Source organism: Lygodium microphyllum, chromosome 13 (assembly GCF_053477565.2).
Source record: "Lygodium microphyllum isolate KBCC chromosome 13, Lygodium_microphyllum_v1.1.10, whole genome shotgun sequence".
NCBI lineage: Eukaryota > Viridiplantae > Streptophyta > Polypodiopsida > Schizaeales > Lygodiaceae > Lygodium > Lygodium microphyllum.
This window is the reverse complement of record NC_141147.1, coordinates 150,360,913-150,387,336: the sequence shown is the minus strand read 5'-3', so window position 1 is coordinate 150,387,336 and position 26,424 is coordinate 150,360,913. Positions and strand designations below refer to the sequence as shown.

At 38.3% G+C, this 26,424-nt stretch overlaps 1 protein-coding gene and 1 pseudogene across 1 annotated transcript; both read right to left on the bottom strand.

The window, feature by feature from the left end:
• Positions 1-5,472: 5,472 nt before the first annotated feature.
• On the bottom strand, positions 5,473-6,480 carry LOC148027347 (uncharacterized). Its single transcript, XM_087690417.1, has one exon. The coding sequence runs from the start codon at positions 6,478-6,480 to the stop codon at positions 5,473-5,475; it is 1,008 nt and encodes a 335-aa protein (XP_087546543.1).
• Positions 6,481-11,403: 4,923 nt separating this feature from the next.
• On the bottom strand, positions 11,404-16,637 carry LOC148027346 (uncharacterized; annotated as a pseudogene).
• Between the last annotated feature and the right edge of the window lie 9,787 nt (positions 16,638-26,424).

The following is a 26,424-nucleotide window of genomic DNA, read 5'->3' as shown; positions in this document are numbered from 1 at the left end:
CCTACACCCAAAAATGTGCATGAAGTTTTCTTGTTTTTAGGTTTAGCTAGTTTTTATCATGAATTGGTTGGAGACTTTTTATTACTTGCATTGCCATTAACTATCTTATTAAAAAAAGGTCTTACATTTCATTGGGGTAACAACCAATAGCAATCTTTTTATTTACTAAAGCATGCATTAACTCACACACCTATTTTACAACTCCCTTATTGCAATAGACCATTCTTTCTAGTCATTATTACTGACATTAGTGGTTTTGGCATTGGTACAATATTGATGCAAGATGATAATCCAATTGCATACTTTAGTTGTAAATTGAAACCTTTTGAACTTAAGTATAGCACATATGACAAGGAACTTTTAGCTGTAGTGGATGCATTACGAATATGCAAACATTATTTAATGGGCCCAAAATCCATGACTAAGACAAATCAACAAAGTATCAAACACCTTCTTTCCCAACTACAAATTTCTAACCGACATATACAATGGACATCTCTCATTCAGTATTTCCATCCTTTAATCCAGTATCAACTCGATAAAGAAAATATTGTAGCTGATGCATTGAGTCACAGACAATCTATAAAAAATATTTTTATGCTTTCTACCTCTTCATTAGATGCTATGAAAAATACTTATTTGTATGACTCTGATTTTCGTGATGCTTTGTTGAATTTGTCTCAAAACCAATGGATTCCTGTTAATAATTTTTTTGTCTATGATGGATTTCTCTTTTATGAGAAACGTTTGTGCGTTACTCAACTCTTTTGTTATTTTGTTCTCCAAAAAGTTCATGATCCACCTTACATGGGTCATCATGGTATCATTTCTACTCTTCATAATTTGCAATAAGATTTTTATTGGCCTCACATGAATCAAGATGTTTCTACCTTTGTTTTTGAATGTCTTGTTTCCGAATGAATTAAAAGATATCATGGTAAGGAGTATGGTTTGTTAATGCCTTTATCTATTCCTAAATCACATTGGGAACAAATCTTAATGGACTTTATTACTAGTGGTATGTGTGCATCATGTGGGTTCAAAATAATGTATTTTTAAAATACCATTTTTATACATTTTTTATATACAAAAGGGTATAATACAACGGGATCATTTATAGATTGAATAAAAAAGGGTTATCTTTTATTTAAGAAAAATTCACAGATATGGATATTTATAAATAGGCCTTGAACGCACATGATGTAAAGGATACCTCGAGATTTTGATGAAGGTGATTATGTTTGGTTGCGCATTGAGAAACATAGATTGCATAGTGTTGAGAAGATTCCTAATGTTAAACTTTCCCCTAGATTTTATGGTCCCTTCAAAATTCTTCATTGTATCAATGCTAATGCTTTTAGATTAGCATTATTTGCACATTGGAAAATTCATAATACCTTTCATATTAGTCTTCTCTGTCCATCTAAAGGTTCATTACCTCCCGTGTACGATTCTCCACCATTGCTTATAGATGAGCATGAGCTTTTAATTTCTAAATCCATTATTTATATTGTTTATACGACCACCACATTAGCAATACTTTCACTATCTTGTAAAATTTCAACACCATCTTGTTGAGAAAGATCAATGGACGACTGCACGTGCTTTACATAGCTATCCACATTTATTGACTCCACATCTAGCCAATAGCAATTGAGGACAATTTCCATCCTACGCCAGGGGTATGTTGCCAAGTGGCACCTAGACACATACATGAGGGGATGAGTGCCTTCAATGGTTCTCCATTATTTGCATGTTGACGGGATGAGTGCCTTCAATGATTCTCCATTAGTGTGGGATATGTTCTTAAGAGTGAATTAATTTTCGTCTTGGATAGAAGGTTGATGGGGATGCCTATCCTTTCCATGCGTGAGACTTGCAAGTATGAGTGCAAGTGAATCCATACGTGGATGATGTTACAATATTCATATCTCTAGTGCTAACATCTACGTCATTTGATTATTTAGTGGAATTTCAATGATTAGTTGATTTATTATGGCTAGCTGTGTTTATTCAATTAATTATTTTTTTAATATGATTTTCTAAATTTTTGACACAACTGATGTATAAAGCAAGATGAATTGGATATACGCAGCAAGCACAATTTATTCAAAATAATTCCTCATTAAACATCTTTAAATAAATGCACCAATGTTTATTCTAAGGCGTGTGTATATCCTCTTTGTAAATATTTATTGATACTTGAGATTCTAGGAGATATATTGAAGATATTTTAGAAATATTTTATGACTCTTAGTAGTTGTGAGTTATGCAACTGATTGTAACCATTGATTCAGTTAACTCAAACTCTTTTGTAAAAAAAGTGATTGTAAAGGGCCTATCTTTGGGCAAAGTAAGATTCACTTTAATATTACAAATACGGTATGGAGGAGATGCCCACTCCATGTACGACCCGCGGGGGGGATTACACCCAATAGTATGTTGCTCAACTTTGTTATACTCTTCTTTAAGTCTGTTTTGAGTTTTATGAGTTGTGCTTTCAATTTTTGTAAGAAAAGAGAGTAAGGAGAGCTTCATTGGTTCGCTATGTACAAGTATATCTTACATCCAATCTGTGTAACAAAATATAAAACAAAGCATTTCTTATCAAGCTATCATAGGGTTGAGGATCAAATCTTGTAAAATGTCATGATCATAAGCACAAGATAGGAGAAAAAAATCAATGTAGAGCCTCTAATCTTGAGTGGTACTAGTTCTCATCCCCTCACCATTAGCATCATCAAATGCAGCAGCATTGACACGACAATTCACGATTGAAAGAATTCATCTTTCTATCCTTCATCTACCAGGCTAAATGATACAATAAAGAAACCCTATCTTTTAAGTTCTATTCACACATAACCTCTAACCTCTTCTCTTTTACATAAACTAATCATAGTAATGGTCAAGCCTAAGCTACAATCAAATCCATGTCCAAGATTTAGAAGGCCATAGGAGGAGATCTTCATCGACGCTATTATGAGTGAGGGTGTGCCAATAATTGCTAAAATCTTATATGGGGCCTTATTTGCACGACGCTTCAAGATGGCAAAGTCATTTCTACTATGTTACAGGAGTTGTCAAAATGGCAAAGTCATTTCTACTATTTTACAGGAGATGTTCTCTTGTGGATCAAGGGCGGATGGGAGATCCTTGGTGTATTCCAAAAAGAAAAGAGTTTGAAGAATTAGTCTAGGAGAGTGTCTAAGTGAAAAAATCATTTTGATAAAGTGAACTGCTCAAGGGCTGCGGGGTCTCCACGAAGCTTGGTTCACAAGAGCTCACCTCTCCAGTGTCGCAGAATGATGACGCCATATTTTGGTGCAAAATTTCTCTTAAATACAATGCTATGTATCTTCAAATGTGATGCAAGTTCTAAATTGTTTTGGATGTACTCCATTGGTCATATGCACTTGGGCTAAGACATTGAAGGCTATGAACCTTAGTAGAAGACAAGTTTTTAATTCTTCTTTTATATAAATAAATAATGAGGAGGAGGTTTGAAGGGTGCGTGTGCTAGGGTGGCTTGAAGAGATGGTTTCTTCTCTTCTTTATCTTCTTGGTTACATGAGACGTTTCTCTTTCTGTTTGTTTCTGTGCAACTCTTGCTCTTCTCTAGTGCTTTCATGTTTATCTTGAGAGGGAGAGTTAGGATGGAATTTTTTATGAAACAAATTGTGTGGAATGGTTCATAGTCATTGTGTGTGTGATGTCAAGCATAGGCTTGAGGATAAGTAGATGAGAAGAGAGTGTGCACAATGTATGAAAGAGAGAGATCATAGAGAAAGTATGAAAATTGGAGTGAACTGCAGTTGCTAATTTCAATGAACATTGCACCTTTATGTATACATGATACATAAAAGGAGGTAGGTGAGCTCCTATTCTAGATATCTGGGATAGTTACGATGAGGATTATTATGGGATCCTTTTGGTCCACATGTTGCATATCCTTATTTCTAAACATATTATCTAGACTTGATCCTAACAGTGCGAAGAAGAGAGCTTTGGTGCTTTCTTTGTGTGTTTTCAGGGTTAGTGGGGGTACTCATAGCCTCCCTTACCAAGGTGGTGGGACTCGGGAGTACTTAGAGTCTCCCTTAGGTTTTGTGGTGGCTGTCTTCTAGGTTTTGTGGTGCTTGGAAGACAGCTTGTTTATGGCACTTAGAACATGAGTTCGGTAGGTTTCTATAAATTAGTGCTTGGTGGTCCATAAACATATTCACCAAAATGGTTGGTAATAACCAATGTGGGCAAGAGCTGAGATTCATAGAACGCTTTGGGTTCATGTGACATGAGCGGCGAGTGAGGCTGGTAACCGGAGCCTGCAGTTTAACTACGTTGTAATGTAATACAACTCGGAGCAGCGGCAGCGCCACCTTTCCTCGTGCGGCGAGATTGAAATCCCTCGGGCCAGCGCGAGGAGGACAGTTTTGCAAGGAATCCGGCAAAATCTAAGAAGGGATGAGTTAATGCCAATGATTAAGAGAAGACGCATGGGACCGAGTACGTGCGCTTCTCCCATTGGCTCTATAACCCCCTTGAAAAGTCGTGATCCTTCTCATCATTGATCAAGAGAGGCCCAAGGCCCATGTCACATGATGATTCGAATTAAAGCGACTCTGCGAGCGCCTCTGACTTCCTACTGACTCGCATGCAACTGCATGCGTGAATGACGGAGGCAGCTTTCTGTGATCAATGAATGTCAGCAGAGAAGCCATATTTAACGAGGCATTCCACCAATCACGTCCAGGGCCTAAATTTGACGGGTCCCTTAGATTTTTTTAATGACAGGCAAATGTTAAAATTTCCTTTCACATGACAGGTGATATAAAAAAGTTTATTAGTCAAATGACAGACAAAAAATGTGAATGACAGGTGACATAGAAAAGTTTTTAATCAAGGTTTTAAAACTATAAATTTGAATGCTCATAGGATCTAAAATCAATGTTCAATCCACCTTGCATATGACAAATGAGTTTTCATTACCTAGCAATACTCCATCATAAGAAGATAAATTCGAAATGCTACAACCTATCATAGGAAAATAGATTCAAAATGTAACAAATCCAACATCATAAGAAGATAAATTCGAAATGCTAGCACAAGCAATAAGAAGATGCATCCATTTGATCACTCTAGTGGCATTGCCCTTCTATTTTTTGCATCCATCCAAATATCCCAAATATCTTTCCAATCGATTTGGGAGCTATCACGTGCATCAATGGATAATAGCATCAACCCATCTAGTGTGTCAAGTCATAAGCTGGATCTCAAGTTATTTTTAATAAGATTTTGTCTAGAAAACCCTCGCTCACAAGATGCTGTACTTGCTGGAATGACTATGCATGTTTGCCATAAACGCATCATCCCTGGATATAAATCCCACCAAGTCTTTGTGCTACTACAAAACTCCCAAGCATCATACATGCCCCTATTTCTTGCGACACGATATAACATCCCAACAAAATCCTCTCATTCATTCATGCATCTTCGATTATCAACTGTTTGACTATCAACATTAACTTTGTTGATTAGTCTTTCCAGCCATTCTTGGCTCCTTTTGTCTCGATCAATATCATCCATCGGATATGAAGAAGGATTAAATATCTTGAATGCATTGAAGACTGGTAGATCCTCAAATCTACTAGTCAAAGCATTCAAAACATTTTGCACATATGCTCGTGCAACACCAATGCATTCTGAAAGAGAACCTGTCTCATTTCCATCACCTTCAGGAATTGTGTTTAAGTCCAAGTCCTCATCTTCTTTTTCTGAATCACTTGTATTCTTAGCTCCTTTTTTCTTCTTTTTTGACACTTTTGGAATTGCAACATACTTCAATACATGTGTATGTGATATACCATTACCATCTTCAAAAACCAACTTTCCATTTTTTGTCATTTTCAAGAATGCCGAGAGATGCTTTGAACCAATACCAAATTGGTCATCATCACACGTGATATATCTCCTATTGAGCTTCTCAAATGTTAGATCAATAAGGGCACCAATCGTTGTTACATCCATCTCTTGCCTTTGAAATTCAGAGTTGAGTTTGTTCAACTCTCCAAGCACATCTGCTAAAAGGTGTATGATGAATTGTACCATAAACGTTATAGCATATTTATACCATTTTTTCTCATGTCGTTTCCACTGCTCAAGAATAGCAGGCATAATCTCAACAAACCTTTCCATCACCTTGCCCCTTGAAAGCCACCGAACTGCATGCATTTGCAACACTTTCATGTCCATGATGTCATACTCACGCATTATTTTCCAAAGTTCCATATGTCGATTTGTTGATCTTCCTAGCCATGAATATACTTTGCATGCAACCTTATCCACAAAGGCAAATATATGTGGATGTGTTGCAAATCCATCTTTGGCTGCAAGTGCTTGTCGATGGGCAATACAATGAATTCCCATGACATGTGGCAACGATGCTTGAAAGCGTGCCACAACTCCTGTCCTATGCCCTGTCATAGCTGAAGCTCCATCAGTTGCAATAGCAACTAAGTTTTGCATGTCTAAACCACTTTCCAAGAAAAATGCATGTATAGCATCATACATGGCCTCAGATGTTCCATTATCCACTGGCAACAACCGCACAAATCTACAAATTGCATGTCCTCTGCCTCCATCATTGATATATGAAACATAGATAATTAGATGCTTTTCCATAGTGCGGTCAGTGCTCTCATCAATGAGCAGTGAAAAGAAAGGACTAGCTCGCATCTCTGCATACATCTGCTTTCGAACATGGTCCCTTATAGCCAACATCATTTCCCTTCCTGAAACTGGATTTACATAGGATCCATACTCATCTGATGCTGGCATATTTGGAGTACAAAGCTCCCTTTGAAACTTGCATAACTGTGGATATTTCTCCAATGGTATGTCCTCGCACACACAAAAATATACTAGTTTCATGCATGATATGATTCGCTTTTGTTCACTATGGACTATGGTATCCAATCCATGGTCCATAGGTCCTTTGCCATCACTACCAATCTTTGCCTTGGCATTATGAGCACGTACTGCACTAATGTGATCAGAAGTCTTAGCATGATCATTCAATGCTGACAATTGGATGCTTTGAGAGCCTCCTTGTGTATAGGTATTCACTTTGCTAGCATCTTGACACCATTGGCATTTCACCCTTTCTTCATTACATAGAGTTTTACCTATGTATGCCCATGGATGCAAAAGAGTCCACTGATGTCGCCACTTTCGTTTCACCTTTTTAATAGAAGCATCAACATTGGAAGAACTCTCTGTTGCATTTCCCACATTCACACTTACATTTTCTGTAGCATTTGACATTGCTGAAGTCATTCCCTCTTGCATTGTAGAAACATTTGCATTTAGTGCTGACATTTGACCCATAGTTTCATTGGCATCTCTTGATACCAAACCCCTTGGCCTTACACAAGCACTTTGGCCTCTTGATAAAAAAGAGGCTATAGAAGGATAAGCCTTTCTTTTCCTTGCCAAACCCTTTTGATATTTGGATGGATCCATGGTCCAGCTACCTACAATACATAAAAAGATCACATAAAGTAATATACTTTATGTTATGATTATAATATATATGCTTTTGAAAGGTTGTTATGTGAAACAACAAAAGGATTTTTTCAACGTGTACCTGAAGGCTAAAAGCTCAAGTCGATATATGTTGGTGAATTGGATAGAGATTTCCAAGTCCCAAGCCTCCCACTCAATCTCCAATAGTATCTATTGTCACACAATAACTATCAAGGATACTCACATCCATCAAACATTGAATCATTGTGCATATTATACTTCAAGTATAACATTATAAGTATTGCATATTAAGCACCATTAGTAAATTGAATCATAATGCATATTATACTTTGAGTATAACATTATGTTTCAAGTATTGCATGCTAAGCACCATTAATAGGATGTACAAAATTATGATCAAGGTAACTACTTGGTTGCATTCCAATCTATTGGAAAGAGTAAATAGATGATAGGCCCAAGGGCACATTACACTTGCATTTGTATTGTTCACATGAATCTTCATTTTCAATATAGCTTCATCTCGTCCATTCTCCATATACTTTTTAGACTAGCAAAATTAGTGTGCATATTTGCATATGGTTCAAAAGTCCAAAAGATCATCTATGATGGATTAAAGACTACATTTTTTCCCATAAGAGTCTCTCTTTGGAAAAGATGAAGCAAAATTTTAGATGATGTGCATGCACCAATCACTCAGGTCGTATGGCTCCTAAGGAAATGCATGAGATTAGGATAAGAAATCCAAAACAAATCCTCAACGAAAGGGATAGTTTCTATCTCATCTACTACTTTTAAGTTTATTAAAGGAACCTACAAGTGACAACTCTTTTGTTTCTTTTCAAGTGTATTAAAAGAAACTACAACATGCTAGTTAACACTCTGCATATTATTTCTTACTTCAAAGATGAGCTTGAAAATTCATTGCCTCATACATTTGATTTTTTTTAAATGCATTAGTTTGAAATATGGTTTTGGGTCATACTTTGGGCTCTAAAGGACTCGCACTTCTTCCAATTATAACGATTAATGAAGCATTACCCTCTCATCTTCTTAAATCTTACTTTAGTGAGCACTTCTTGTTGACTTACAGAATGCTAAAGCCTAATAGCTAATAGCTATCATTAATCATGATTCAACTTTAAACTCCTAAAACAAATCAATGAATTGTTAAAATAGGAAAATTCATTGTATCACTAGTAATAGCTTGGGCTTAGTAGGTACCTGTTTGGTTGAAGAGGCCTTTGTGTTATCTCCTAGTTGGCCACTCCCATAGCTGCAGCCTGCCTGCATCCACCTTTAGCAGCCCCATCCATAATCATCGCCTCTCCATAGCCCCATCATTTCTGCTTGGGCCACATCCATGTCGCTTGAGCACCCAGTGCCTCTATAGCTGCCACCGTGTCCAACAAGCCCTCCACCCCACCTAGCTTGGCCCTCTCGACATTGGCCGTTGCCTCACTATGAATGGATTATGGCACCTCTACCTCCAGGCTCCAACTACCACAGATTAGCAGTGGCACATCGCTATGCCCATCTTCACCACATTAGCAACCGGACCGACTGTTGCACCAGCTGCTTGTAGGCTGCAGAGCTGCCGCCCATATCTATGCCCTTCAAGCTAGTGTCCCGACTCCCGAATCCTCTCGAGCCTCGATCCAATAGTCAACTTCCAAAGTTCCAAGCGTTGCACCAGCACGTTGTACCAGGCTTCAGCACGTTGCACGAAAATGAATCAGCGGCACTGCGGCTGCCGGCAAGACTCCAGTGTCGCCTCAGGCCTGGACCGTGGTGGCTGCGCTGGTAGCCTGGTGCCTTGGGACTCGCGAGTCGCGAGTTGCACCTTGTTGCGGCCAACTTACCTGCAGGCTGCGAGCTCGCGCCTTGAGTCGAGTCGCCTCCAGGCTCCAAGTTCCAACCTTAGCCCTCAAGCTTTAAGGCTAAGGATTTAAGCCTTACGTTTGATATCATGCACAATGCACATTGCATGATGCATTAGCTCGCAACGCGGGAGAGAGACGTACGTCGTAGCCTGCTGCCTTACACTTCAGTGTTCACGAATCCTGATGTGGACTGGACAGACTACAGTGGACTGTGGAGACTCGAGAGTCGAGAGTCGAGCGTATCTTCTTTGAAGTTCGTGGACGGTGGAAATTTCCAAATTCCAATCACACACTGCAAGTGCAGAGTACAGCCCTTTTCCAATCTCGAATCTCAACCACATTAGAAGCTCAGATTGATTTAGGGCCGTTGATTCTAGAATCCTAGGGTTTAGTTTTAGATAAGCCTTAAGGTAGTAGTTGAAACTTGAAAGGTTGCAACTTGCAAGTTGCGTGTGTCCTGGGACAGTGGGACTTGCTAGCCTCTAGGTACTTACAAGTTACAATACAACTAATAAAAATGAAAGGCAACTCGTAAATATTGACATGCCAAATGACAGGGGCATTTTGATTGGGCATGTCTTGATGACAGGCAAAATTAGATCTTTGACTTGTAATTTGACAGGGCATTTTCGAAAAGCCTTGTTTTGACAGGCAAAATAGCCCTTGACAGGAAAAACAGCCGTCAAATTTAGGCCCTGATCACGTCCACTCCTTCTGCCTCTCGACATATAAAAGATTCAAGGTCGTCATGTTACATGTCAGCTCTCTAGTCCTGCATCACCCTCAGAAATGGAGCGTCCTCTCGTCCTACCAATGCTCACAAAAGACTTTTTCCCCATCCAATGGAACAAAGGAGGAGGCTCGGTCTTGGGAGGGAAATAGCTCGTTTTATAGCTAAAATGCTAAAAGTTTAGGCGGTTTTCATCGAGATAAGCTTCAATTTCAACTCCTTTTTTGAGAATATTACCTGGAAAAAATACACTGAAGGACGATTTTCTGTGAGTACTCGTGGCTACTCTTGACTCATGAATTATTTCTTCCTTTTGTCTCTTTTATTAGCTCGTCTTATCAGGCTCGAGCACTCCTCAAAATAAACTAATTTGCCAAGGCTTAAGAAACCTTCAAAGTGTCAAACTTATAGGTTGTGATGCAGACTTAGGTGGAAAAATTTCTCCTTAATAAAATGAGAGATAGGTCAAGGCCAACACAAAATTTAACAATTTGCAAACTTTTCATTAGATATTCAAAAGTTTTATAGAAGGAAAATAAAAATATCTATAAGGTGCAATGATAATGAAAAATGAATTCGAGAGAAAGTCTTCATTATATCATTTTGTAGAGACCAAAAGAATATTACAAAAGGGCTTTCATTTGGCTCTGTGAATCATGAACTTATACAAGTATCCATGGGCCTCTAGATATCACACTCTCAATGCAATGATAGCTTCATCACAATATCCATGAGAAAGCTATTTGTTCCATACGGACCTTCGATTCATTTTTCTTTCCATCTTCACCTACATATGAATATCCAAAAAAACACCAAATGAGCTTATAGAGATTGTGAATCAATACATGGAGTGTAAGCTTATTAATAAGGTCGTACAACTTACTTTTTAATCAATGTCAAAGGTGTGAGCATGCCTTGAAGTCTTCACATCACTGCCCCCTAATGTAATTGCTTTGCCAAAGTCAAATTCAAATATTGGAGAACCTTCATTAGACATTCTCATTGAAGTACATTTGCTTTTAGTAGTGAGAGAATTTCTTAATTTACTCTTAATCACATTTTGGATGCTAAAGCCATGCTCACAAATAGCATTGTTGCAACACTGTACTAAGGCTACTTGAGCAAGATTTAATAATGATCCATATTTCTCTCTCAAAACTTCATTATTACTAATATAGCACCAAGTGCTCTTAAAATTCCATGCTTTCCATTCATTGAATGCTTGAAGCTTAAATGTTTGAAACTCTTTTCTCACACAAGTAGAATCAATAAAAGTCTTTCAATAAACATGCCACCTTTCAAAGTTTTATCTACCCCATAGAATTTTATTATCTCTTCTATTTGATCACCTCCATAATTCTTTAGTTCTTTTCCACATTCTTTGGTGGGAGGATAACGTGATGGAGATAATAGTTTAAAGTGACCTAGGATTGAGCTATCATCAAATCTTTTCCTCAAGTTCTCTATCATGTGAGTAGTGAATGTCTTTTGAAAAGTTATACTTAGAACCTCTTATGGAAGTTCTCAACTCATATAGAGTCCTTTTGAGGGTCCATAGTCAATAATAATGGGATATCCACAACTATCTAACTTTAGGGCATTAAGATCCAAAGTAGGTGTCACAACAAACTCTAACTCCATTGCCACTATTCTTGCATCTACTCTGCCAAGGATTGTGGTGACATCTACATATGTTTTTGGAAAAAGTTTTCTCAAGCTTGTTCAATGGGAGAATATATCTCCTAAGAAATGTACGACATACAGATTCAAATGACGAAACTTTTGCAAAAATTAAACTATTTTCCACTTTAAAATACTTTAGCACCGGTTCAAGCAAGTCGCAAAACTTGCAAAGGACCTTGTGTCTACTTAGCCAATGAATTGAGTGTATTATTTCAATGTTGAATCTACATGTTTTGCATATGGAAAATTTACAATTGCATTACTAGCACAAAGGTTAGTGCGATGGGAAATACAATGTATATCTGTTAGAAATGCACGTTCATCCTTGAATCTTCTTGCAAACCCCTCCCCTCCCCCCCCCCTCCCCCTCTTTTTAACCAATCATAACCAAATTACCATGAAAACCAAAACTAACCAATTTTTCCTCATCAAGGTTATGCTCTAAGAGCAAATTTTTCAATGAGGCATAAAGTCCACTAGAAGTTCAATTCCATTACCTCTGAGAGGTCTAAGAATGAAACTTTTGGTTCATGATCTTTTATATAAGAAACATAAACAAGTAAGTGCTCATCCATCGATATATCAGTTGATTCATCTATCATAGTACCATAATAAGGTGATTGCCTAACATATGCCATGTAATTTGCCTTGAGTTCTTTTCCTGTGTATTGGATAAAGGTGGCACAAGTTTTATCATTATTATACATGCTATCTAGAATATTTAAGGTCTTGCACTCCCCTAAGATGATAGAACATATTTGTAAAAGCAAGATCATTTTGCACCACAAAGTAAACAACTCGAGACAAACATATGCAATACAACCAAATACTTTTAGGTGTGACACATTGGGCTTCTTGCATGTAGAGCATTCTTCAGGGGTCATCCCATGAACCACAACTATGGAAGTTCTGCTCATAATACAGACAGTAGTATTAATAGCTTCATACTAAAAATATTTTTGCACATTCTTTTTAGCCATCAATGCCAATGCAACTTTTACAATATGCCTATTTTTTCTTTCTACAACCTCATTTTGTTGTGGGATATATCTATAAGTAAATTGTTTCTTTATCCCATGAGAGCTCAAGAAGCCACTAAACTCATTAGAGAGGTACTCTCCCCCTCGATCTAATCTCAAGCACTTAACTTTCAACCCTATTTTTGATTCAACAGCTACCTTGAAAGATTTGAAGTGCTCAAATGCATTACTCTTTTTCTTTATGATATATACCCATAGCTTCCTTGAACAATCATCAATAAACGCGAGAAAGTATTTATTATCACCAAGAGATACATTTTGTGTAGGCCCCCAAACATCTGTATACACAACATCAAGTATATTTCTGCTCACATCTCTATCATGTGAAAAGGGTTGTCTTGCTTGCTTACCAAATTGGCATGCTTCACATACTTTATGAAATTTTGCAACTCTAAAAGCAGACAATCCTGTAACCAATCCTTTGGATTGCATTAATTTCAATCTTTGCACATTTTCATGTCCAATATGTTTATGCCATATTTCAATGTCTATAATTACTCCTTTTCATTTAACATACATAGCAACATTCATTGGCAGAAAATCCAACATCTAAAGTGAACATACAACTAACTCTACTTCCTTTTGCGACCAACCTACACTTATCATTAAAGTCTTCTACAAAATAACCTTTTGCATTAAATCAAACATGCAACCCTTGCTCTACCATTTAGCCAACAAACACTAAATTCTTTGTGATTGATGGCACATGTAATACATTTGACAGACTCTTTATCTGGCAATCATGCAAGGACAAGGAAACCTTCCCAATGTGTGAAATTGGTTGACATGAATTATTCTCCGTCTATACATAACCTGGATTTTGTAAGTCTTGCATCTCTCCAAACCATTCAACGTGACTAGTCATATGATTAGATCTCGGGGAAGTTACTATATGTATATCCTGTACATCACGTGTGTTCAAGGACTATTTATAAATATCCTTATCTGTAAATTTTTCCCAAATAAAACATAACCCTTTTCTATTCAATCTGTAAATAAGCCCTTTATATTACACCCTTCTATATATAAAAAATATATTTTAAAAATATCTTATTTTGGACCCAAGTGATGCACATATATATTCATGAATAACTTACCTGAGGATTAAATGCACCTAAATCGACATACCATACATCATCATGTGTCCCTTTTCCGGTAACAACATTCATCATATGTTGCATAATAAACAAATACTCATTTTAATAGTATATTAGAGAATTTGGGAATTTCTTAAGTTCCACTCTCAAATTAGAAATAAAGATTTGACTATGTGGCTAAATCTTAATCCCTTTTTTTTTGTACTATCATCCATATAGTATCTAGAAAAAGTTTCACCTTCAAGGAAAGGGGTAATAATTTGACCATGTGACCAAATATTCACCATCCTATAAATTCCAAAAGTATATGAAAATTTCCAAACTCCCTAGTGTAGTGTTTTTTTGTCTTCATTTTGTCATAAAGATGATGCATAGTCTCCTTATTGTAATTTACCATTATAGATATCATTCTTCTTAGCATAACAATGGGCTGCAATATGACATGTTTTGCCACAATAATGATAAAAAATAGTAGAATTTCTAAAACCTCTATTCTGACATCTAGCTCTTCCTTAGAGCTCTCCCCCGCCTCTAAAGTTTCCATGCCCTCTTGAAACTTCCATTTCACCAAATTGCCGATTTAACATGTTTTGATGGTTATCACTAGCATGTCCTATACCGTGGCTTCTTGAAGAGGATTTGATACATCCCCTTCTTAAACTTGGAGTAAAATACTTGGACCTATTCACCACTTCTTTCAGATGAGTCACTGTGCATAATTGATCTCTTTGGTAATCATCATGAGAGAGACCAACTCATCAAAATATGGAAATGGTTTCTGTACATATACAACAGTGACAAATGATTTTAGAGTCTTCTCATTATATTAGAAAAAGGCTAAAGCCCTCAAGGGCCAAGGACTAAGGCTCAACCCACATATTTGCATGTTGAGACTCGTGAGGCCTACCACCTCTCTCTGAAGGAGACCTAGGAGAGAGAAGGGGAGAAGGGAGAGACTGCAGAGAGGAGAGAGAAAGAGGAGGAAGATGAGAGAAGAAGAGAGAGAAATACTAGAAGAAGAGAGAGAAAGAGAAGGGAAGCCATGAGAGTTGGAAGGAAGGGGAAAAGAGACTTGATTATTGATAAAACTAATACCCTAATTGGATCTCCCCTCACCTTAAATACCCCGTCAGTATAACTAGGTATTTCCATGCTAACCCATGTCCTACCTATCTATCCTCACTCTTTTACATTCCATCCCAACCTAGAAGGTTTTTTCTCTCAAAAACAAAAAGAGGACTTATGGCTCACAGCAGAAGGGGGGGTTGCAAAGTACTACCATGTTTAGCATTACAAAGGAGAATATAGGTATGGAGAAGTACAATATCATGTGGAATTGGGGCATACAAAGGTGTATATGATGTATATGACATGTGCAAGTTGATAGCATATGAGTTTGGCCACCAATTCTTGACAATTAGGGGCTAACAAACAGTGGACAACATGCTATCCAAAATAGGCCTATTGGAGAAAATTGGTCACAACTTCCTATGGGCAGCTCGAATTGAGGCGTTTGATATGTCAAAATGAAGGTCATGAAGCGTACTTTCAGCCCATATAGGTGACACTCGACTCTCATTGATGAAGGGTAAAAAATGTTCTAAAATAGTGTGATGTCTGCAAGTTGTCTACAATGCAAACTAGGGTAAATTTAGCTACTCCTCAATCAAAGTTGCACCCTTGAAGTAGGGGAAGGACTATAGTGGTGAAATGCTAATCGAGGTAGGGCTTTTCCAATATCATTCCATTCCCCGAGATCAAATGGATAACCTACATAATAAGCATCAACAACACAAAGGTCATTCATACAAGCATGGGTCACCGTACTACCACTGGGGTCAAAAGGATAATTGCGATCGAATGCATCTGCTATATCATAGAAGTAATTCATGGTGTCACCTTCAAGCACTAATGGTGGCACAAGGTCCTCACAATATCGAGCCCTCCGTTGCTGATAATGATGTTGCTCCCCATGTGCATACTCATTATTAGTATACCAATCATCAAAATCATTATCCAAGTTTCATAACCATGATCATATGCATCCAATTCCTCTTCTAGTTGATGTAGTTCCTGATTGAGCGCGAATTAATGCATACCAATCATCAAAATCATTATCCAAGTTTTCATAACCATGATCATATGCATCCAGCTCCTCTTCTAGTTGATGTAGTTCCTGAATGAGTGTGAACTAATGCATATCCTCAACTAATCCATCATAAGCATGATCAAGAACTTTAGAGTCTTCATTTTCAGCATGTGCATATTCCTCCTCAAATGGTCCAAAAGGTTGATCACTTACCAAGTGACCTTCATATACATTGGCTTCAACTATAGTATCAACTTGCTGATCAGCTTGGCCTTCTTCATATGGTTGACCTTCATGATCTTCATCTTGGTCATTAGCCTCTTCATGTTCTTCCTCTGTCCCACCATAGAACCCATTGTCCACTTCAGCATCATCATTACCTTGAAGAGACAAAGAATTCAACACTGCAGTTGGTTGATTCCCATTGATTTGTTGTCCAAGATCTATGGAATAATCCTCTTCATCTTGGCTTTGTACAAAGTATACTTGATGTTCATGATTTACTTCTCCATATTTAGACATAAGAGCACCATCAAAGTATTCCAAAGAATTAATCAAATCTTGTAGGGTAGGCATAGCACTATCCTTGAAGTCATTGCACAAGCTATAAGCAATTGATGCAAGCATTTTCTTTATCCATGAAGCATGCTTCAACAAAAGATTAATAGCCGTCTTTACACAATAGCAAATTTCTTCATGGTAAATACAGAGATGAATCAAGATGAAAGCAACATATTCCTCTAGCTTGGTAGAACATTTCCCAAGAATTTTGACTAATGAATTCATACCAACAACCAAGATTTCCCATGCTAGCTGTCCTTTTAATGATTTTCGTGATCGCCTACTAACCAATGGAGGTGTATGAACCATCATAGCCCACTGATTAGCATCAATCTCAGCAAAGAGAGTAGAAAGCAATACCAATACATATTCTAACTATTGATGAGATGATTGATTAAGCAATGATATCAACCAATGTAATGCATCCTTGCCTTGAAAAGACTGCAAAAGAGTAGTACCACTGCTGCAAAAATACCTCATTGATGCCCAAAAATCAGCTTGAAGCTCCAGTTTCTCCATGGTTAGTAATCCCAACAACATGCGTTTAGCTTCAACATTACATATACATCCTCGTAAGATGCTATTATAATAGAGATTGATAAGAGCCTGCATTACACCTTGCTGAACCAACATAGAGGTATGTGGTTGCAACTAATGAATAACCAAACTCACATCTATCACTTCCAATGCCATTTGAGAGTCATCATAAGCCATAAAAGCATGTGCCAAAGTACTCATAATGTCTACCAAAGGAATATCCAACCTATTAGAATCAACATCTCTAATTAGACCCGTAATGTTCTGTTTCCCTATCTGTGGAAAGTGCAGTCCTGCAGTACCCATAGGTATTAAATCAGCCATAACTTTTGATTGAAAGCTTCGATTTACAAATTTTTTAATTCAAATTGAAGCTAATACTTTCCTCTTCAAATAGAGCCCTTAACAATAAATTTCAAAGCAAGTCAAAAAAAGATATGATAGCCCAAATTGTCTACAACCTATGCTATTTTGAATGAGTCTGTAAGATGTCTATAGATCCAACTTTGACCTTGTTGAACCTTGAATACTCACAAATAGAATTGAGAGCACTCTGTAGGGTACTAAGACATCAATTCATGCTCAATAAAAAGTAAAAAAAGTCCCATACCATCCATTTTAGTGATTGCAATGAAGGAGCAAAGTCCAGCAATCATAGAAGTGGCCCCTTAATGCTCCAAATGTATTATCACATTTTCAAAATACAAGTTCTATGATTATCACTCTTAATAGGATGAATGTAGAACTTTTATTTTGAAAATACATTATCACATTTTTTCAAAATACAAGTTCCAATGTATTATCACTCTTAATAGGATGAATGTAGAACTCAAGTCCTTGACAAAATCTGAAGTAGACTATGGCTGCCACCCTGGTTATTTCAGCAAATAGATTCACTAATGCTCCAATGGTAGAAGAGGAACCTTCAATATGGCTATAAGGATATTTGCATAGCCTTGTTTAAGGCTATTGATCATTGCCTCTTTAGATCAGAAGTAACCAGTAGAAAGGACACTAACATCAAGCTCTTGTTGAGAACATGGCAAAGACAAGAGAGACGCTGCTACAATAGAATGCTCCAAACCATCGAGACTGTTATGCATGCACCATCTTTGGTAGAGAAATTATCAGCGCCAGTTGGTGTTCCTACATCTATCTTAGTTTGGCTTCCCCCACATGTCACAAGACATTGTTCTCTGGTCTAGATTTCAGAGAGCAACATTATCCCTGCAGGGGCCTAAAAACACACTAAATGATGTGGAAAATTTTGATAGATCTACTCCTCCATTGATAGGATACACAATGTTTTGCATCTATTTAGCACTATTGAAAGCTATGTCTTTTGGTTATGTCTTTTGTGTTGAAACAAGGATCTTGCATTTTTTGCTTCAAACCTTATGCCACAATAAGGAAGTCTTGGTTTGTTTTGCCTCAGTAATTTAGGCATTTGACATTGCTTCCAGGTCCTCACATTCTAGATATGTATTCAACAAGGATGTTATGCACCCCCCTAAACCTACAAAGAAGGATGAAACAAAGGTACTTGACACAGCTTCCATGCCCCGGTTGTAACCCTGCTCACTGCTTGTAGTTTACTGGATCACATCTGTCCATGAATGTCAGGCAACATCATCTTCACTTACCATTTCTCTGAGCTTTCAATAGTGCCAATGGAAGCTTCTTTTGCAAGAATTTGGGACCTTCTTATCTTTCATATAAGATATAGTGGCACCATAGCAGGTTTAGTAAATCCACCATGTATCGTGCTCCTGGGCTGTAGATTATGGGGGTACTGTAGGGTGACCTGTAGGAAAGAGGGGATCCACCCCAAGTTCTATAACAAAGTTGAGGTCTACTGCAATGGTGAGACCATGATGACTACTCGTGGCATGCAACCCAAGTATGTGGTGGATGTTTGATCGAGCAACCATCCCTTCTATTAGGGCAACGAGACAAACTTCCTTCAGGATGCCAATCAGGTGTGGAGAAGTTCAACAAGCACTATGGCGGCGACTTCGGCTATTCTGAGTTCCATGTTCTTACAATGGGTGAAATTGTCTTGGAGAAGAAGAAGAAGCAGACTGGCAAGGGGAAAAGAAAGAGGGAGGAAGGTCCATGAGTGTCGATGATGGCGAAGAGAATGATGACTAGTGAGAGGATGGGCACAGATGGTACATACGCCGCTCCTGTGAGTCCTTTCTTGATAGGTTTACCTCTTAATTTTGACTAGGGATTGAAAACAAATTGCCATTTTTATCCCCTTGTCTCCAATTTTTCCAAGCCTCCTACCATAGCTTGTGTGGTCCTCAAGAAAGCTGGCATTCCCTTGTGGTACTCCATCACTGCTCCTTACAGCTCCTATTGTCCATGCTATACATGTTTACTAGTTTTTTCTTTTGAAAAATAGAACTAGATGTGAGAAAAGAGAAAGAAGAAGGGACCAAATACCTAAGATATGATACCAACTGTAATGAAGGAGACCTAGGAGAGAGAAGGGGAGAAGGGAGAGACTACAAAGAGGAGAGAGAAAGAGGAGAAAGATGAGAGAAGAAGGGAGAGAAAGACTAGCAGAAGAGAGAAAGACAGGAAAAGAGGGAGAAAGCGAAGGGAAGTCATGAGAGCTGGAAGGAAGGGGAAAAGAGACTTGGCTATTGATAAAACTGATGCCCTAATTGGATCTCCCCACACCTTAAATACCCTGTCAATATAACTAGGTATTCTCATGCTAACCCATGTCCTACCCGTCTATCCCCACTCTTTTACACACACACGCACACACACACACACACACACTCTCTCTCTCTCTCTTTCTCCAACATCACTGATTTGCTAGTAGCCAGGCAATTACCTATTGCTAGGATGCAGGTATCACATGATCACTAGGGGAAGTTTGCATGATATTGGAAGCATCTACCTATCACGGACAATTGCATGACTGGAAGGTAGATCAAAATTGGGATGTGACAAGGGCCTTGGGATTCGGGACTCATGATTCACAAGTGACAGGCCCACATGGCACATGTGATGATCTACACAAATGCTCTCTCTCTCTCTCTCTCTCTCTCTCTCTCTCTCTCTCTCTCTCTCTCTCTCTCTCTCTCTCTCTCTGTGTCTTATTTTCTAGAATCTGAAGATCTGTGCTCTCAGACATGTCAACACGAATGATCAAATTAGAGCTTCTTGAATCTTCTGTGTTAAAAAGGTGAATAGTTGAATCTTTTGACACTCGAGACATCCTAGTTCCTAATTCCTAACTCTTCTAACAGCAATAACTACACATACAGCATAGTAACTTGAAAGAGTTTCAATTTGTAGCTTGTCTATTTTTTCACTGAGGTGCACGCCTTGAGTTATTTTTGCAATACGCATTCCAATGTTGAAGCCTAAATCACCCCTCATGCCTCACTTGGTCAATCGAGAATTAGGGTGGTTGGTTCGTTACTTACGTTGGTCAACTTAAGAAACGCCATCTTTACTCGCGTGTCAAAGTGGCGAAATTGTAAGTCCTGCGATTCCCCAATCCCATCCTGGCATTCCCCCGGGCCCTACCGGCCTCCCGGGGTCCGCCACGACTAGAGAGAGCCTTTGCAAGTTTGCAGATCCCAGCCAAAATCCAAAAGAGACAATTTAGTGGTAGTGATTAAGATAAGACGTATCAGACGAGAGGCTGCTTCTCCCATTGGCTCTCGAGTCTCCGCCCTTGAAAAGTCGTGATTCCGAATTCCAATCATTGCTGATCGAGCGAGAACTTAGAACTTAGTATGGCCAGTGGCCACAGGCTGCCAGTGCTGGCTCGTAGCTAGCTACTGGCCACTGATGATTAGAAAAGCAGCACCTCTGCGAAGGGTCTGACGTCTGCTTGTTGCCGTTTCACTGACTCTTTTTGATGCAACTGCATGAATGATGGAGGCAGCAGCTTTCCATGATCAATACTATTGTCAGCGGAGAGCCATTAAGGAAACGTCCCACCAATCACGTCCACAGTCCACTCCTCGGGCTTCTGGATATGGTGTTAAAGGTAGTCTTACTAGATACTACAGAGTCTACAACAATCATAAACATGATAATAAGCTCTGCTGCACCATGATGAAAAATCCAGCGTCTTCTTGTTCTTACTCATTTCTTCCTTTTGTCGCTTATACGCTCATCGTCCTGCCCAGTGACTGAGTGAGGTTGTGTGGCGAGAACGCGTGTGCTTCAAAGTTCAGCTCTTCTCCACGCAGTCCCTGCCGCAGCCTCTCATTCCAACTTCCAAGTTCCACCTCCTCGTCCTCCTCGTGGATAAGTTGAAAACACGAGTCGCCACCTAGTGGGTGTTTCCTTGTTATTTTTCCTTTGGCGAAAAGAGGCGGCAAAGTTGCATTAAAGTAGAAACATTATTCACATCCAACGGACTACCCACAAACTGGCTTTGAGAAGTAGCCGGGAAAAGTAGTTGGACAAAAAGGAGGTCGTGGACAATGTAAGGGCAGTGTACCATTGTTTATATAGCCCAATCCTCAGGTGATGTATACTATGGATGATCTATTTGGCCATAGGCTTATAAGTTAAACCTTCCATATCTAGGAGGCCTATGCCCCCTTGGTCCTTGGGGAGGATGCATGTGGCCCATGCAACTTTAGATCTTCTTCTTGAGCTATCTAATGAACTACCTGACATGAACTCTCTGTAAATCGATTCTAGGTCTTTGAGACCAGGTTTCCTGGGTCTTCAACAAGGGAGAAAATAGATAATTGATGCAACAAGGATGTGCTTTAAAACTATAGCCCTTCCTACTAGGTTGCCTTGAAAGCCTTTCCAATAATCTAGCTCTGTTCTTAGATGAGCCATTACTGATTGACATCTCTAGCTCTGCAAGACAAGCGATTACAAGTTGACAAGTATTCATGAAAAAATTATCTTACATTTTTCCTCGAATTAAAAAAATGAAGAGGTTGAAGTATGATCTACTTTAGAGGCCCACTTTGGGGGTAGGGAATGTAGGCCTTGTGGGCATATAGTGAATGGGTAAACATGTGCTAACAAGCAGCCAACCTACAAGGAGCATAACACCTACCAAGTCGTACTTGGACATGGTGCACAATTTATTATCAACTAGTACTCCAGGCTAGCACCATGCAAGCGCAAAGGTCATTAAGGTGCCTTGAAAGCAATGATTTTTACTCCCTCCCCCTTCTCTCTCTCCCCCCTTTCTCTCTCTAAATAGCTTTTCTCTTAGCTACATCCCAAACCTAGAACTTATTTCTTGCAATATATAAACAACACACCATTCTCTCTCATTATTTCTCACAAAAACATGACACAATTCTACAAGAGGACAAAAAATGCATTTAAATTGTATTTTAGATTATTCATACATAATTGATTCTTCAAATAGCTTTCTTATTGTGAGCATTGTTTTCAATAATAGCATGCATCCTCATTCAGTCTTTAAATAGCTTTCTAGCATTGCATTTTGGACCCATGAAAACGCTAGCATTAAGGTCCCTAGAGAGCATGAATGTGCATTACCCCCCTCTGTCCCAATCTATTTCTTTCACATCACCATACATAGTACAAATACTTGTTGTTATTTATAAACAATTATATATATTTATTACATATGTGCATTGATGGCATGCTAGTGGGACTCTTATGCGAAAATCATGTGGAGATATTTAAATGTGTGTGCATGTGTGTGTGTGTGTGTGTGTGTGTGTGTGTGTGTGTGTGTGTGCGCGCGCGCGCGTGCGCGCGCGCGTGCACATGCATGAGTGTAGAGAAAATTCCATTTGTTTGTACTTCCCAACATCAAGAATTGCTAGCATTTTGTAATCAAATGACATGTGATAATACATTAGTCACCAATATGGTAGCATAGGTGATCAAAGTTTAAGGAGCTAATTCAAGTGATTGTGATGTATTTTTCTACATTCAAGAGTAATAAATGTCAAAGATAATAACGCATATTTGGTACCTTTGGTTCATACTTCCAATTTTATATTATTTTGTTTCCCTTAGAGAGGCATATAGTCATACATTTGGCACTCATCTCTCTCTCTCTCTCTCTCTCTCTCTCTCTCTCTCTCTCTCTCTCTCTCTCTCTCTCTCTCTCTCTCTCTACCACCACCATCACCATCACCATCACCATCACCACTACTATTGGCTCTACATAACATGTATAGTAAAGGCTTAGATTAAATACACAATTCTATTATGTTAATAATATATGCCTACTAAAGCTAGAGTCTATGTAATATAGCAAGTTAGCCTTGACCCACATTGTTGGTTCTAAAAGACTCATGAGTGTAGATGGCCAAGTTAATCTAAGCATACCTCTTTGTCCATTTTACTAACCTTATACAACTCTTTGTGTATGTGTATGTGCCTACATCCAAGATTAATAGAGGTATGTGTATCCTACCTCTTAATAATTATCTAGCATGTGACTTGTTATCCTTATTATTATATGTATACTAATAAAAGTTTGCAAGAGTAGCAAAACACAGAGAACCTTAATTTAGAATCACGTGCAAGTTGGGATTTCAAGACTAACAAAACATTAAAAACCTTGGATTACAATCATGTGCAAGAGTTGGAAATTAAGAGTAATGCTATCTTCGAATACACACATGTATGCATGTGCACATACATATGTATGCACACACACACACTCTGTGTGTGTGTGTGTGTGTGTGTGTGTGTGTGTGTGTGTGTGTGTGTGTGTGTGTGTGTGTGTGTGTGTGTGTGTGTCTTTCTATCTCACTCTCTCTTAGTATCTCTTTGTCTTTGTCTATGTTTCTATCTCATCTCAAATACATTGCTCATCCCATATTATTTAACTATCCCAAAGAAATAGTAAAATTGACAAGTTTGGTATTTATGGGATTAAATGTGTCATTCAAATAGCATATAATTATCAATATTAAGTACATATGGATCAATCAAACACTATAAAATATAGGGTTCATATTGACAGTTGTAGTGACAATTTTAGTTTATGGAAAAATGGCCCCCTTTTGTCGCTAACACTACAAGGATATAGAGGCATAGCGATGGGCGTTTGTGATGCAAATTAGTGGTGTTGCGATTTGCATCACAAATATGACACAAATAGCGATGGTACTCAGAGGAAAATAACGGACGAAACCCGAGCATGGCATTTTGCCACAAAGAGTTTCAGAGAGTGGAGCCCCAAGAGGAACACCAAGGAAAAGGGAATTCTCTTGCAAGAAAATCTATCTTGTAACATCAACAAGCTTGTTTATTATGTTTCATATTATCACAATGAAGAAAAGAACACCAGGCACAACAAATCTTCATACAACATCATGTAGATCTCCCACGGATTTGATAGAATCAACCATATTCTTCAATATCTTCACAAAATCCATCAATATAACAAAGAAAGCAAAGGAATACACCATCTTTGAATGGAAATACATCACATAGTATTCATCTTCCATATCTTCATAGTCTTCTCTCTCAATCTCTCATATACAATCACTCTGTTTGAGTAGAATTGACTATCTCTGACTCTCTCTCTCTCTCTCCATTAATAATACATCATATCCTCACTACAATCTCTCCAAAAAATCACTCTCAATAATCCCTCTTAGATCGTGGATACTCCTCCCAAGAGGTATGTCTGATATGAAGAGTCACCAAAGCCACTACAGTGTCCTTTCATAGCTCACTACTATCACTTCACCCTAGTCTTCACTTGAGTCTTCAGCAGCTACTTCTTCCACTTCTTTCAGCTCTTTTGCACTTGTATTCACCTCTTTCCAAGGCTAGAAAACTTTCCCAAGCTACACTCTCATCCATGATCAGAACACATACAGAAGTATACAGAACAGTCACAGAACAATACCAGAACAGCTACAGTACAGAACAGAACAGAACAGAATAGAACTGAGACAGAAGCTCTACACAAGACCTACAGAAGGTTACAGAAGGTCATCAAAACCACATAACTCATACTCAAACCATTCCAAACTCTCACAAACCATTCAATAAACTTTCTCAATATCTCAATCTTCATCAATCAATACTCCATCCCTCCTTACAGAAGATAATCAAAACAAAACAGACCAAAACAGAGCAAAATAGAAGGTATACAGAACCAATCAGAACCTATCAGAACATCACAGAACCACCAATAAACATCATGAACTTCCAAAACACAATCAATATCATCCAAAACACTCTCAAACCACTTCCAAACCAATCAATCATCTCCTAAAATCAACCATTCAACTCTCAAAAACAACAAAAATCAGCCAAAAAACAAGTCATTTCAACACTCAACATATTCCCACACTTAATAAGAAAGCGTCCTCGCGACCCAGGAAAAAGGGAATACAAGTTCAGGGAAAAGCTCAACTTGAATCTTCAATATCTCTTTAAAAAGAATCCATCCACCACGACCCCAACTTATAACCTGTATCTGATATAAAAATACAAAGAAAGGAAAATCCATTTTACAGGAACACTTCTTATCAAACTAGAAAATCACAACAAATTTGTAAAGGATATAAGAGTTTTCTTCTTATTCATTAGCATCAGCTTCAACTTTGCAACCACGACTCCATCACCACAATTCTCCAAAATGTAGCTCGCACACGAAATCCAATAGGAAACCACCATGTTCGTTGTACATAAATGAACTCACAACACAAACACTACACACAACACAACCATCTGAATGACTCCTCCAAAAAGAGAGAGTTTCATTAAAAAGCATCCACCATACATTGGAAAGGTATCAATGAAGATGATCCCTCTTGAAAGATTGATGTTGTTGGAAACAATCCATAGACAAGGATTCATCTACAAAGGTTTTGGGAGGATTTTGAAAAAACTGAAGACAGCACATCCTTTCCAACAGGACCAGGTATCTGCTAGGCAAACAAAGGGCATGAAAATACAATATATCCAGCTGTTGGGAATCAATGCTCACATTGATATTCATGCACAACTTTGGAATAGGCTTGGAATCATTATGAGAGTGCCTATGCATATACGCCAAGTACCAAGCAAAGTGAGCAGTTAATCTCACTAAGGGATCTACAGATTGTGAATACTGCTGAGCAAAATAAACATAGTTCTGATAAGCTTGACTGGAAGATGTCCATTCTCCTAGAATTACTGGCCAATTGATCTGAGGTCCTGTAAGGGAATCATCTGAACTCCATCCCCTTCTTCTGGAAATCTGATTATCAAACCCGTCACAATCACTAACCAACTGAGGTGGTTGAGATATAGAAGTGTTAGGAGAGGGTAG